Here is a 15,494-nt window from a genome sequence, read left to right as displayed (position 1 = left end):
TAGATATAACAACAGAAAGAGTTAACTGTGGTTCTCCCTTCAAGACTAATACACTAACTGCTGTGTCTATGTCCCTATCCTTCAGACATCTGAGAAAATACCTTTGATTCCTTACTGGTGGAGAATCTTTACACTTCCAAATGTTGCTAAAAATGATTGACATCTTAATTGGGCTTAACAAGGTGGCTGAAACAAAGCCATGATGCTGGTCACAAAACCACCCATAAATTAAAAATAGTTTTTTTTTACATATTCCCTCTCTATTTTAGACTTCCATAGATTGTGTGCAAGGATCAGGAAATTTGTTGTGAGAGAGAGATGGAAAAGGAGAAGGGCAGGAGATAATCCTGACAACCCTGAAGATATACATAGTATTAGAAAGTGTTTTTCACCCCAAGACGAACTCCCTCATCCCCTGAGAGTTCCAGTACAAGAGTAGTAATACGTGAAATAAAGGCGTGTTAAAAGCTGAACATAAGGAAAACACATATATTATTATAACATTGAAACATTCACCACTTTCATCTGAAAGTTGGAGATCCTGCCAGTAAGAATGAAGGTAACAGATGGAAATTGAATCCATTATTGATCTATTTAAGAATGTAAGAAAATAACTGTTTTAACTTAGAAAGTCTTGAAGAAACAACTATGTAGATCTGTTTTCCAGCTTTGTATGTCTTGGAAAAATACATGGCTTGCTACGAAAGGTTGCACAGTGAGTTTAAAACTTAAAGATAAAGAAAATAATTTTTTATTTTCAATAATTTTTCAATGTCTTTTTTAACCCACCTCCACCCCACAACTTTGGATGACTTTGTTATTTTTATTTTTGTTTTCACTCACTCATTTTTGTTCTTTATTAGACAATAACAAAAAGAAAAACGTACATTCACAAAAAAATAATCCAAAAACGTCCTACTAATATTCTTAACATCCAGTGCCATTCAAGTATGTCTCTAATGGGCATCAAAAATTCATTAAGTTTCCCCTGTTAATTATATGAAATCTTTTCAAATGTAACTTGTGATACAGCCTCTTTAATCCATTCTTTGTAAGATGGTCCTGTACTGTCCATCCATTCTCACAATATTATTTTTTAGCAATAATACAGAGAGTCAAAAAAGTAGTTTTATGTTGAATTGCTGCTTTAACCTTTGATAAATCACCAAGGATACATGTAATGGGAGTAAGTGGAATTGAGATATTTAGGTGCCTGAGAGCTTTTCCCACTGTGGAGGTCCAGAATGACTGTATGTGCTGACAATACCATAGTGCCAAGTGCAATACCAAAGTGCGATAGTGATCCTTTATGTGTGTTACATTTGGAACACATTCCTGTATTATGCCACTTATGCCAATTTTTCTGGGGTATAATAGAGTCTGTTTAAAATTTTGTACTCAAGCAGTTTGTTATGTATAGTTCTAAATGGATAACTAACATTATGCAACACAATATCACAGTCTATGTCCTCTGACCCTACACAGAGATCAGCTGTCCACTGAGATGCACACATATCAAAAGACTTCTCTGACCTTACATTGAGAAGGTTGTAAAATGTCCAAGCCTTCACTTGTATGGTAGTCTGCAATAGTTTATTGCTGTAATTATCCAGTTCTTGTTTTAATTTACTTAGCAGAAAGGGTTTAGACAGTACATTTTTAAGTTTTGAGTAATTTAAAAACAAATTCGCTGGAAGAGATGTTTGATGAGATAATTCAGAAAAGGACAACAATTTGTTATCTCTAATCACATGACCCAATTTACTAACAGCTACTTGAATCCATACTGACCAATTAATTTGTTTTGACAGTATAGTTATTCTTGGTGATCTAAATAATGGTTGATGTACAGATAGTGAAGCATCATAAAATAATATTTTTTGCAGCTTTTTAATAAGAACCAACTTCTTATTATTATCATCTTATTATATACTTCTTATTATTATCAACCAAATAAGAACTTCTTTTTAAAAGAAGAACCAATTGGTGTTTCAAGTAAAGATTTAGGGCATGCTCTGCTATAATACAAACTTTCTAAGGAGATACCTAGCTATGATGCTGTATCATGCTCAATTTGTACCCAATCCTTTTCTTTTCTGATTTAAACCACTCCTTTGCTTGAACTGAGCCAAATGCCAAGTAATAATTGTAAAAAAGGTCTAACCCACCTTAATTTCTGCTACAGTAAGTATTTCAAAAGAACAAATAGCTTTTTTCCCTTTCCAGGCCAAAGATGTAATTGTTTTATGCAGTGCCTCAAACCATTTCTTGTCAATCTCCACAGGTAGCATTTTCAGTGTATAATTTACTTTAGGTAGTATTGACATCTTGACTATATTAGTTCTACCCCACATGGAAATAGATAAGCATCTCCATCTGAGTATATCCCCATTTATTTGATTTAACAAGTCTCTTAAATTAACATCTCTGGTAGCTTTCAAGCTAGACTTTATTCTCAGCCCCAGATACCCTATCTCTGTTGTAACTCGTACTGGGTGAGCAATCTTATGATTCAATGATAATGAATTGAGATACATAAGCTCCGTTTTGCTCCAGTTGACCTTATAACCTGACATCTTACCAAAACTTTCAGCTGCTGAGATTGATTTGTGCACATCTGTTAAAAACAGTATAACATCATCATCCTATAGAGCAATCTTATAAACATTTTTATGAACACCTAAACCTTTAATCTTGACTGATTCTATTATTTTGCAGGCTAAAGGTTCGAGTGCTAAATTAAATAGTAAAGATGAAATAAGACACCCTTGTTTGGTGCCTCTATATAAACAAAAGGTTTGGATACACAGCTGTTAGTCACTATGGATGCCTGTGGACTGCGATATAAGATTCCTACCCATATACAAAACACTTTTAACACATTAAATAAGTACTTCCATTAAACTCTGTCAAGGGCCTTCTCAGCAGCCAGTGTGCATATAGCTGATGTTGATTTACTGAGTTTAGCATGATAAATCAAATTAAACATTTTTCTTGTATTATTTAAAGAATAACTATTTTTCATAACTCCTGTTTGATCTGGATGTATGGTTTTTGGTAACACCGATTAGCAAGTACTTTGGCTAGAACCTTATTGTCCAAGTTCATTAAGCTTATTGGGCGGTAGCTACTGCACAATGATGGATCTTTACTCTTTTTATATACAAGGGTTATTAGAGACTCTCTAAATGATAGTGAAGTCATGTCTGTTAACCACAAATTATTACATGTTTGCAGTAAGATTGGACTAAGTACGGACTGAAATGTCTGGTAGAACTCAGCTGTATATCCATTGGGTCCAGGTGATTTATTGTGAGAAAAGGAATTGCTATTGCTTCTTTGACTTCTGATAGAGTGAGAGATGACTCAAGTTTCTATCTTCTGTACTAAGTTTTGGGAGCTCTGTATCTGCATATCTTCCAGTGTGCTAAAGGCTTCAGATGAATATACATTTTTCAAAGAAACTAACAAAGGTTGAATTTCTTTCTTTCTGATCTTTGGTAATTGTCCCATCCATTTTCTTGATGTTGCTAATAGTATTGCACATACAGCGCTTTTTTAACCAAGCTGCAAGCATTTTCCCTGCTTTTTCCCCTTCTTCACAGAAGCTATGTTGTGCTCTGCTTAATGCTAACTATATAAGTATAAGTGTAAATATAAGTGTTTGCAAACCTTATCAATTCAGCTTCTATCGTTGTAATAAATATTGGGTCATCTAAATTAGGACCATATACATTAACAAAAGTCACTAACTTGGAGTTTCATTTACCAGTCAAACAAATAAATCTACCATCATGACACTCTATTTTACTTTTGAGTGAAAAGGGAGCAAGTTTATGAATAAGAATGTCAACAGCACCCTTTTTGGATGAAACTCCAGATCCATAAGCTTGTCCATCACAATTTCTACAGATGTGATGCACATCCTCAGTTTTCAAATGAGTTTCTTGCAGGAATACTACTTGTGTTTTTAACCTCTTCAATCTATTCAATATCTTAGAGCGTTTGGTTATACTATTGACACCTTTATTATTCCATGTCACAATGTTGAGAATTATCCATTAAACATAAACAAATACAGTGTGAGAGTGAGAGAGTATGTTACAATGTTGTATATCCCAACCACCAAAGTGATGACTGCAAAATGCTGTCTCAAGCTCCCACCCTCCATTCCCCTTCCCTTAATGATCATGAAGCTGAGAAAAAAAAACCTTTCTTTTTACTCACCCAAGTCAATCATTATACCAGTATCTAAATGTATTCTTTATTAGTATACAACTTCACAAAATAATGTACATAAACATTATTACATTTCATATCTTGAAACATATTGTACTCTGAGGGCAAGGCTATCTTTCCAAATTTCAATGTGTTTAAACAATACACAAAGCACGTAAGCTGCTTTAACACAACATAGCACAACATAGACACAAGCAGAAGAGATTATAAATTCTATCCAGTTAAATGAAATACATAGGCGTTACACCATGTAAGAGTGGGGAATGAGACGGACAGATTTCACAGACGTCTGCTCTTTATTGTGCATAACTCATAACAGACACAGAACAGCAAAAACCCGCCAAGGCACCCAAGTGCCGCAAAGTGGTAATCCCCAAAACCCAAAGTGCCACAGCATCATAAACCCCAAATGGACGCTGTGTATGACATCCCCCATCCACCCCTTCAGAAGATGAAACAAACACAGTTCTTCCAGACAGTGAAAAGCCCTGCTGGAAGTAGGGCTGGCCAGCACAATAAAAGCTATAAAAAATCAGTAATAAACACATTAAGCCAGGCTGGTCTGGACCTGACTCTGGCTGGCCATGGAGAAGGAGCTATGGGTTGCTCCGTCACAGGAACAGACGGCTCCACCGGGACTTTGACCTTTCGCCTGGGAGTCCAGAAGGGGCAGGCTCGGCCTCCACGTCAGAGTGTGTGGGCGCTGTCACTCTGCCGAGGCAGCTGGCGTGCCATCAAAAGAGAGGCAGAAGGTGGAGGGACCCAGCTACTCTGTGACCTGTAAAGGAAAAGACAAAAAGACTGCAGCTTGTGCTCCCAATTGGGCCTTCGGATCCACCTGGACAGCGATCCCAAGCAGCTTCATTCACCCTGTGCGACATGTCATTCCACCTTTCATGTGGCGCTGGCGTTCGGCCACCCTGCTGTGGGTGCGTGCCATTTTTGAGAGTCTGGATCACGCGTTCCACACACCCGTTTGCCTTCAGGTTGTAGAAAACAATGCGAATGTGTCAAATGCCTTGATCAGTCAAAAAAGACTCAACCTCTCCAGACACAAACTACGGCCCATTGTCAGCTGTGATCAGGGGAGCCCAGTCAGCTGTGTGATTTCAGGCCAGTGAGATTAGAGCAAAGCACACAGATATGTGTTAGACAAACAGTGGTGAAGTTACTATAGTACAAATGGTACCTGTGTGCTTTTCCTCTTATTACTGCGGTCTTACTGTAGACTTTTTCTTGGTTCAAGAGGCTGTTATTGCTATTCCTACAGAGAAATATAAAATCCAGTTAACATTGTAAAAATACATAACATGATCGATTCTGAGTGTTACATTGCTCTGATCTGTCAGTGTGTGACCAATACTGTGTGTTACGCTGCTCTGGGCTTTCAGTGTGCGATTGATATTGTGTGTTACACTGCTCTGATCTGTCAGTATGATTTATGTTTGCTCTCCAGTCAAACAGGCCACATCCTCACAGTACAGTACAGTAAAGCCCAAAGAGATCAGGATAAAATCACAGTGTAATGCAATAAAACCAAGTGATTTCAGGTAAAAACCCAGTCTGTGTAGTAAACCCAGTGAAATTATGACAAAAGCACAGTGCAGTAGAACCTATGAGACCAGGGTAAAAACACAGTCCAGTGCAATGAAGCCCAGTGTTATTGGGGTATAAAACAGGTCCAATGCAACAAAGTCCAGTGAGATCAGAATTTAAAAGAAGACTGTCGGGCCGAAAGTGTTCTAGCAGTAGAGTCTTTCATAACAATTTCTGTGAACCCTTCTGAGTGAGCAGCTCACAATTGATAGTTCTAATTTCCTTAAATGGAACATCTTTCACTTTCACTTCAACTCTGCTGAAAAAGGAGCTGCTGCTTTTGGTGAGTAATACAAATTAAATCTTCTCATCCACACAGACAGGGATCAGGAGAGCCCAGACAGCTGTGGTATTTCAGTACAGCCCAGTGAAATTAGAGCAAATCGTACAGATGTGTTAGACTAGCAGAGCTGAAGTTATTATCATCATCCAGGTGGGGCTGCACACTGGTGGCGGAGTGGGATTCCCCATTACTTGTAAAGCACTTTGAGTGGAGTGTCCAGAAAAGCTCTATATTAAGTGTAAGCAAATATTATTATTATAGGACGGACTGTGTGGTGTTGAGTTCTGTGTGGCTGTTCCTCTTATTATTACTGTCTTACTATACTTCTTCTTGGTTCAAGAGCCTATTATGGCTTCAGAGAAATTTAAAATCTATTTAACACTGTGAAAATACTGGACCTGTATCTGAAACATAAATACTTAGTAATGTGATCAGTGTTAAATATTGCTGATTTTCAGTGTGTGATCACTGCTGTCTGCTACACTGCTAAGTAAATGTCGGTGTCTGATTGTTACATTGCTCTCATCTGTCAGTATGTAATTGATACTGTGAGTTACACTGCTGTGGGCTGTCAGTGATTGATACTGTGAGTTACACTGCTCTGATCTGTCAGTGTGTGATCGATACTGTGTGTTACATTGCTCTCATCTGTCAGTATGTAATACTGTGAGTTAAACTGCTGTGGGCTGTCAGTGATTGATACTGTGAGTTACACTGCTCTGATCTGTCAGTGTGTGATCGATACTGTGTGTTACATTGCTCTCATCTGTCAGTATGTAATTGATACTGTGAGTTACACTGCTGTGGGCTGTCAGTGATTGATACTGTGAGTTACACTGCTCTGATCTGTCAGTGTGTGATCGATACTGTGTGTTACATTGCTCTCATCTGTCAGTATGTAATACTGTGAGTTACACTGCTGTGGGCTGTCAGTGATTGATACTGTGAGTTACACTGCTCTGATCTGTCAGTGTGTGATCGATACTGTGTGTTACATTGCTCTCATCTGTCAGTATGTAATACTGTGAGTTACACTGCTGTGGGCTGTCAGTGATTGATACTGTGAGTTACACTGCTCTGATCTGTCAGTGTTTGATCGATACTGTGTGTTACATTGCTCTCATCTGTCAGTATGTAATTAATACTGTGAGTTACACTGCTGTGGGCTGTCAGTGATTGATACTGTGAGTTACACTGCTCTGATCTGTCAGTGTGTCATCGATACTGTATGTTACACTGCTCTGATCTGTCAGTGTGTGTATTTATAAATGCTATCGTACTTGAATTGGTCCTTGTTCTTGTTTTTATCTTTGTCTTAACAGGATTATTGTGACTTGGGACAGTCAATGGGGAATTCTCAGTGCCCATCAGAAAAAAGGTATTATTATGATTTTAACTTAAAATCATAATAATGTGTTTAGAAGACAACTCAGTTCCAGGACAGCTGGTCCTGCCATCCAAGTCCTTTTCTGTCTTTGGCTGTGGATTGGCTGCTGACTGTGTCTCGGTCTCTCTCTTCCCTCTGCTCCAGCATGTCTTCGGCCTGCCTGATGTCCGATCAGCAGCAGGAGGCAGTAGAGAGCTCTCTGTTTCCTGATCTCGAGCAGGAGGACATAGGAAGCTCCGTGTTGTCTGAGCCTCAGTGCTCCATTTGCTTGGGCAGTTTCTCCAAGCCAGTGATTATCCAGTGTGGCCACGAGTTCTGCCAAGACTGCATCGAGTCCTTCTGGGTCGACCTCGTGGTCACCTGTCCCCAATGCCACAAGGTGTGTGAGCGTGCGAGCACAGTCAAGAGAGAGGAGGTGAGTTGTAGTATTGTTTTCTGCGAGGGCTGCAGGGTGACACAGAGGCTGCGTCTCTTTTTCCATTAGAAGCTTTCCTGACAGTCAGGCTACGGGGAACATTTTGAAACCCAGATACACTTGCTGGAGAATCCTGGTGTGGCAGGTGCACAGTGTACACTGTGAGATGGGTAGACTTTAGATGCCCTGTGCTCCTGGTGCAACAGCAAGCACTTTGACCTGGGGGATGTCAGAGAGAGATGCCCGTCCAGTGGGCATCAGCACTCTGCTCCACACTTCCACTACCCTCTGTGTAAAGTTAAATGCCTCCTGGTCTCAGTTCTAAATGTTGTCTCCCACCTCCAGGGCTCTGGCAAGCCCATTCAGCTGGTCCATGTCAGTCCTGATGGCTCCCTCCTGTTGAAAGAGAATGTGCTTCGGCAGTGTTTCCTGCGCTCAGATGTAAGGGAGACTCCACTCTGTGTGGTGGCCATTGTCGGGGAGAGGAGGAAGGGCAAGTCTTTCCTCCTCAACTACCTCCTGCGCAAACTGTCTAAAATGGTGAGAGCACCCCACCCCCTCCGCTCTCTGTATAAAGCAGTGTCATACAGCCCTGACATCCCACCCCCACCACTCTCTGAGTAAAGTCCCGTCTTATGACCATGGTTGTGAATGCTCTTTTACCTGTGAACACAGGACATCTGGATGAGTGACGATGAGCCTCTGCGAGGGTTCGAGTGGCAGCCTGGAACTGAGACCATGACGAAGGGTGTGTTCATCTGGAGCCGGCCTCTGTTTCTGGAGACACAGGAGGGCAAGGCAAGGGCTGGGCAAGCTGGGAATTCATCTGTTGTAGGGGGCGCAACTGTATGACTCAGACAGGTGCAGGTTGAACTAAGTCAGAGAGTCTTTCACAGACCCTGCAGGCATCCTGACTAAGCAGGAATGAGAGCTCTACTGACCCTCACCAGCCCCTGTTACCCACTTGTCCACACTCAGGGCATCTGTGTGGCATTCTCTGCTCAGGAATGGGAAGGTTTTGGTGCATCAAATCACCAGACAAATAAGAGGAGGTCATTCCCATCCAGTCTGATTGGTACAGTAGTTAGTAGGCCATTGAGCCATTGGCTGGGCAGCTTGTTCCACACTCTCACCACCCTTTGTGTAAAGCTCTATCAGCTCTGTGTTGGTACCGGAAGGGAAGAGGAGACAGATGACCACTGCATCTCTGATCAGAACATTCCGTTTTTGTCCCCTCTGTCCAGTTGGCTGTCTTCCTGGTGGACACTGAGGGATCCGTGGATTTGTTGCGGGAGACGGAGCTGAGTGTGAAGCTGTCTGCCCTGAGCGTCTTTCTCAGCTCACATATGGTGAGAATTGCGTGGCCCTGTCCCACCTTCCTTGATGACTCTGTACCCCTTGCTGTGCTCTGGAGAGGTGACGTCTCCCCTGTCCTCTCTCCCAGATCTTCAACGTTCATGCTGATGTGAAGAAAACAGACCTGGAATACCTGGAGGTACAGCACCCAGCCACGGTCTTATCCCCTGATGTGCCACATAGCACCTGCACAAGGGAGCTGTGGTGCAGTGGGGGGCTAAAACCGGGAACCTCTCAGTGTCACAGGTCCTTCAACTGGGACTGTGGACCAATTGCAGTGCTGGGTCTCTCTGACCGGGGTATGAGTTTGCCCCCTGCTGGTGACGTGTGGCATGAGCACAGCACTGCATGACTCGAGGTGCTATTGTGTGTGATGCTCTGTACTGCCTGGTTTTCCTCACAGGGCTATATAAATAGGCCAGTCCTATCTTTCCCCATGTGTGTCTGCCTGTGTATGTGATTGTATTTGTATATTTGTTTTATATGTGTATATTTGTTTTATATGTGTATCCATGTTTATTTTTTATGAGTGCCTGTGTCTCTGTCAGACTGTCTGACAGATTCAAATTCTTCTCAGGATTATTGGCATGAGTGGTAAACTACACTGTTGCCAAAACAGAAACAATTAACTCTGCAATTACAGACAGTTTTAACAGAGAGAACCTACAGTATGACTTTCTCTTTCTCTGTCTCTGAGACACAGCTGGCCATAAACGATATTAATTTTGGAAAATAAACATACAGTATATAGCTGGTCTTGGTACTTTAAAGAAAAAAAATACACACCAGTATTCCATTTCTCCCTAAACATTTTAAGCTTCGAAGTCTTTAACTAACGTGATACCGGAGTCAACAAGCATACTTTTAGAATTTGATTAAATGGGAATATAATATGGAATCGCGTATCTCAAGAATTTAATAACGGTATGATTATATTCGTGTACTGCGACAGGGCTGTGTAAGGCTGTTTCGCCTCCCTGTTCATGTGAGTTCCCCCGTACAGAGCCTACTGGTCTAGGTGTGTGACTAACACCGCACAGGTTGTGTGTTCAAATCCAGCTGGTGCTGGACTTTTCTTTTAACAAACATTTCTTCGAAAAAATAGAATAGCGATATTATGGACAATCAATTGACTTTTATATTTCAAAATATCACAACATGATCGATTCTAAGTCATTTTTGATAACAATGAATAGTCACTTTCTTCCTTTCTGACAGCGGTTCCTGCTTCTATTGTGTGTGTGTGTGCAACAGAGTGAATTTTTATAGAGAAATGGAGGCTGGACAGTATGCGTTACAATATAAACATTTATATTGATTTAAATCGTGTTCTGATTTAAATCGCAAACGCGTGTTTAATTATGTGTTTTTTAATCATAATCAGGCTAATGCATTTCTACATTTTCTGTATTTTCTGTACTTTTACAAAGACGGTCAATGAAAAAAAGAATGTTGACCAGGGCAATACTTTGAGTTTACACTTACAGCTTGTCCAAGGTCATTCATTACTAATACTATTAGTAATATCTTCGTTAAAGACTGATGGCCACAGCTCAAACATGAGAGGTTGAGCGTTATTAGCTCCACCTTGCGGAAATTCCGGATACTATTATTTTGCTTGTCGTATTATAGGAGAATTTACGGTAACTAGCGGTATTTACCGGTAGCTTGCGGTAGACTGCATACAGCATACCGGAAAATAATGCGGTATCGCCCGCGCATTTTGAATGGCTGCATCTGTATATATAACCCTGACCCGTGCTGAGAAAGGCAGAGAGATACTGATACTCTAGACCGGTCAGGAGCTACAACACTGCCTCATACAGACAACTACAGGCCACAGACTAAAGAGAAGCAGTTCCTTCAGTCTGTCAGTGTGGGACACTCCTTTTGGATTAAAAAAGACTCTGTTCCTCCAGCTTGGCAGTGTGGGACACACCCTACAGACTAAAGAGACTCAGTTCCTTCAGACTGTCATTTTGGGACTCAAGACTAAAGAAACCCCCTCCAGAGCCTGTTCCTTCAGGCTCAGAGCTGCATTATTTTAGACACAGAGGGATGGGATCCTACCCCTTTCCTGTCGACATGTCTGTCTGTGCTTTCAGCGCTTGGAGGAGTCAGGGACAAACAAACAGGTTCTGAGGATCCTCAGGGAGAAGAGGCCATGCTGCCACCTCATGCCCTTTCCTGGGGACCGACTGCTTTGGAGTCAACAGGGAACCATGCAAGGTAAAAACCGGACACCTCCACTCCCAGAGCAGCTGCCCTAATCTTGTAGACAGGTGTTCTGGTCAACCACAGGGAGGTACTGTTGAGTAGCAAACCAGCTACAGGTAGCTCCGGGTGGTAAAGTTCTGCAATGCTGTGAGTTTGTTAATGGCCCGGAAGCATGTGTGGTACAATGCAGGGAGTGTTTAGTGTGGAGGGTGGAAACTCGGATTAAGGAAGACACGTTGCCATGGAAACCACACCAGACTTGAATAGGTGAATGAACTGCAGCTGTAGAAGTGGTTTAAAAGGGGGGGAACATCCAGCAAGAACATAGTGTGGCTGTGGCTGCAGTAGTGAAAGGACAAATGTGGAGGCTCTGCTGTGGGAGAGCCGGGCTGAAGCTTGACAGTAGCGGCTGTGAGCTGCTGTGAGCCGCTACTAGTCGGGACGATGTTAGAAGAGTGTGCCGCCATGTCTAGTATGAGTGAATAAAGAATGATTCGCTGATGAATTAACCTTGTGAGGGGGTGGAGACGAATGACAATTCCAGCGGGGATTATGAGAGGAATAGCCTGCGGGGAAAAGAGTGAAAACGTCAGTCTGTGAGGAGACTGACAGAAGAAACTGAGCTTTATGAGATCATAGAAAGATTTAAAGGGACAGCATCCTGCTAGTGTGTGAGAGAAGGGCTGTCGTGTCCACTGTATGTGTGAGTTGTGAGTTAGTGTGTGTGGATCAGAGAGGGTTGTGTGGTAGAGGGACCCTCCCCCTGGCAATACATTGTTATCGGGGAAGCGAGTGGGGTCTATCTAGTTGCACCCTCTGGGAGATAGTGCGGTGGTGGCTGGGCACAATGAAGTGAGCTGGCAGCTACGTAGGTGTAACACAGTGGTGCGCTGGCAGCTGTGAGTTCATTACCTAAAGGTGTGAGAGTGAGAAACCAGAGAGGTTGTGAGTGTGTGTTAGAGAGGGACAGTGTGTTGGGTCTCGGCACAGTGTGTAGTGCCGAATAGACTCTGTGATGTAGGTAGTGTGAGCTTGTGTGAGCCACCAGGTTGTAACTCAACCTGGTGGCGTCAGGGGAGGACATCATGGCTGGAGGTGGACCTGGGAATCTGAGGCACCTGTTGAGTCTGAAACAGTGACCTAATGGAGTAGAAGCATGAGGCTCTGTGTTGGGGTCTGGAAGCAGGAGGTTCCTAGCAGTGAGGAGAAACGGATGAACTGGAGACTCTGAAGTCAAAGGGCCCAGATGTAATGGATTATGGATTTATGTGTTACGAGTTCGGTAATAGGGACCGAACTAGTGAGTGAACCCACTTGCAGGAGCGAACAAAGCCAAGTCGTAAACCGAAAGTAAACCGTAATCGTAGGAACGAGCCGAGAGTCCAGGGGGAGCAAGATATCTGAAAGGGAACGTGTACCGAAGCCGAAGTGTGATCCGAAGTCGTAGTCCGTAGAGCAATCCGAGAATCCAGAGGTAGCCAGTTATCCAAGACAGAGCGAAAGTACCAATCCAAGCCGAGATCCGAAAAGCCGAAGTCCAAAGGGAAAAACCGTAAGCCGAAATCCAAGACAGAGTAGAAGAAGCGCAACCAGGAAGCTCGATAGGGAAAACCAATACTGAGCAACGAGGTAGGGAAGGACAGGTGTTTAAGTAGGATGAGACGGGGGTGTGGTGGTGAATGGGAAAACTGATAGGTGAACTGATGGATAGGGGCTACACCTACTTCTGCCTCTTCCGTTGCCGAGAGGCACGGATCGTAACATTATGTATCCTGCTACCTCAATGATGTGGTTAGTGTGATTGCCACCCTCAGTGGAAAGTGTGTGTATGATAAAGAAAAGAAACCCCAAAGAGCTTATAAAGGAGTGTGACATCTGGTTGGTGGTTTAGTGTTCATTTTGAGGAAATCCACTGGGTTGCATGTGTCAGAGTTTGTGAGGATTGTGAATAGCAAAAATTAATAGTCTAGTCTAAATTCAAGACTAGCTTCTATTACTCATTTGTTTTCTCGTGTTTTTCTAAGAAATGAATGAACAGTTTCAGCACTGCTTGAAAGAGTACATCAACCACATTGTCCAGGTCCTGCAGACAATACAGTCAACTGTGACAGGAAAGACACTGGCAGAGATATTCAAGGTAAGACATTATTCATTGAACCAATCAACAGCCATCAATACACCACTAGGGTAAAACACATCAAAGATCATGTTAAAAAGTTAAAAACCAGTACAGTGCAGTAAAGCCCTAAATACTACAAGCCATACAGTGGATACAGTGTGATATGAACTGTTAGTTGTTCTGATGTGTTGTCTGTCAATTATTGAGAATGAATTCAGAAACCTTATTCATTAATTACAAAATGTACAATAAATTTCTCTTGGTGCAGGTATTGACATAAATTCCAATAACATAAAAGTAATATCTCTATATATATATTTAATGGCACATGCTACTGATATTTTCTGTAAATAAACACAGTATTAATTTTACATTTTATTACTTAACTGTGTGTATCGTTAAATTGTACATATCACTTTTTATCTGTAGATTTTGTTTTTGCACTACAAATGAAGATGTACAGCTGATCACAGAGGAGGGATGAGAGAAGTGTCCTTGTTTATAAGAGTTATGGCCTGGGGGAAGAAGCTGTGTAGGTGTCAGTCCCAATTTGACAGAACTGGGGCTAACTAACACCTGCATAGCCTGTGATGGAAACTGTGAAGCTGTGACCCCACACTACACAACGAAACCAAACTGAACTTGTTCTTGTCTTCACAGGAAGTGGCACAAGTGATTCTCACAAGCACATACAGAATTTCCTCTCCTGCAGAGGTGTGTCCCTCTCTTCCCTGCTGACCCAGAAAACCTTTTCAACTGTTCTCTGTTCCTGTTTTCAGTTCCTTCAGAATAAAGAGACTCAGTTCGTTCAGCCTGTCAGGATAGAACATTCCTTGAAATGTGTGTTTCATTCCAGAACATCTCTATCAATGTCAGTTAAATCGGTAACTCCTTTGCTTCCTCCTCCAGCTAATCCATGCCCTCAACAAGCTCACTCTCCGGCATGTGAAGCAGGAGTTCACCATCTTTCTGAATGAGCAGGTAACAGTGTGTGAAAGTGTGTGACAATGTTAGTATAAAGGTGTCAGAGAGTGTGTGTGTGCTTGAACTCCTGGGCTTGTTGACCTTGCTCCCCCTTTCTTCAGAGAATGATCATCCACAACACCACACAGGGGATGAGGAGGACTGTGGAGCTGAAAGAGGCTGAGCTGAAGGCCCGTGTGCAGGGTGAAGTCAGTCAGCAGGATTTCCAGAAACTCTTGGAGATCCTGGGCTCTGAGCGTGAGACATTCCTGAAAGAATATACTCTCCTCATCATCATGAGGGAGAAGCAGGAATTCACCAACTTTCTGAATGAGCAGGTGAGTGTGTGTGTGAGAGTGTGTGTGTGTGTGTGTGTGTGTGTGTGCATATAAGAAACTGGAGGGGGGAAGGGGAGAAACAAGGAGGGTGTGGAAGACTGAGTGACATGGGTCTAGACAGTGACGATGCACAGGAAAGGTTTTCTGTTTGCACCTAAGACCAAAGTCTTTCTGCAACTAAAGCCTGTATTCAACTAGAGACAAATGGCATCTTCCTGTCCTGTTTTGTTTATGCTTGAAACACTTCTGACACTGTCTTTTCCCTGTATATTTATTTAATATGTTAAAGTCTAGCCTACTTTTAATGTATAATAAGGAAAGTGTAACTTCAGTTAACTGAGCATATCTTACTGAGTGCTAGGAGAAACCCATTCTCTGTGATATGCTCCCCTTCAGAATATTGAATTAAAGATCTCTGTTTGACAATCTTCTGACAAGCTTGTCTGGAAAGCTGAGTGAAGACTGAGTTTTTTTCTTTGAGGGTTTGTGAATGAGAAACAAGGAAGGTTTGTGTGTGAGAGTGAGAAACATGGAGGGTCTGTGAGTGATGAAGAAGAAGGGTATGAGAGTGAGAAACGAGG

General features: G+C 42.1%; 1 protein-coding gene across 1 annotated transcript; it reads left to right on the top strand.

The window, feature by feature from the left end:
* Positions 1-7,445: 7,445 nt before the first annotated feature.
* LOC138242421 (RING finger protein 112-like) lies at positions 7,446-9,238 on the top strand. Its single transcript, XM_069197907.1, has 5 exons — positions 7,446-7,496; positions 7,650-7,920; positions 8,266-8,460; positions 8,596-8,668; positions 9,165-9,238. Exons 1-5 carry the CDS (start codon positions 7,465-7,467, stop codon positions 9,188-9,190), a joined length of 597 nt encoding a protein of 198 aa, XP_069054008.1. The 5' UTR covers positions 7,446-7,464; the 3' UTR covers positions 9,191-9,238.
* Positions 9,239-15,494: the final 6,256 nt, after the last annotated feature.

The sequence above is a fragment of the Lepisosteus oculatus genome, chromosome 14, assembly GCF_040954835.1.
Source record: "Lepisosteus oculatus isolate fLepOcu1 chromosome 14, fLepOcu1.hap2, whole genome shotgun sequence".
Lineage (NCBI taxonomy): Eukaryota > Metazoa > Chordata > Actinopteri > Semionotiformes > Lepisosteidae > Lepisosteus > Lepisosteus oculatus.
Note: the sequence above shows the minus strand (reverse complement) of the source record. Positions and strands in the feature narration are given on the sequence as shown.

Excerpts from the sequence above, each read along its gene's own strand:
- LOC138242421 (XM_069197907.1), top strand. The coding sequence starts at position 7,465 with ATGGGGAATTCTCAGTGCCCATCAGAAAAAAG. Across the intron at positions 8,461-8,595 it reads TGCGCAAACTGTCTAAAATG|GACATCTGGATGAGTGACGA; the intron begins GTGAGAGCACCC and ends CTGTGAACACAG. Across the intron at positions 8,669-9,164 it reads AACTGAGACCATGACGAAGG|TTGGCTGTCTTCCTGGTGGA; the intron begins GTGTGTTCATCT and ends CCCTCTGTCCAG.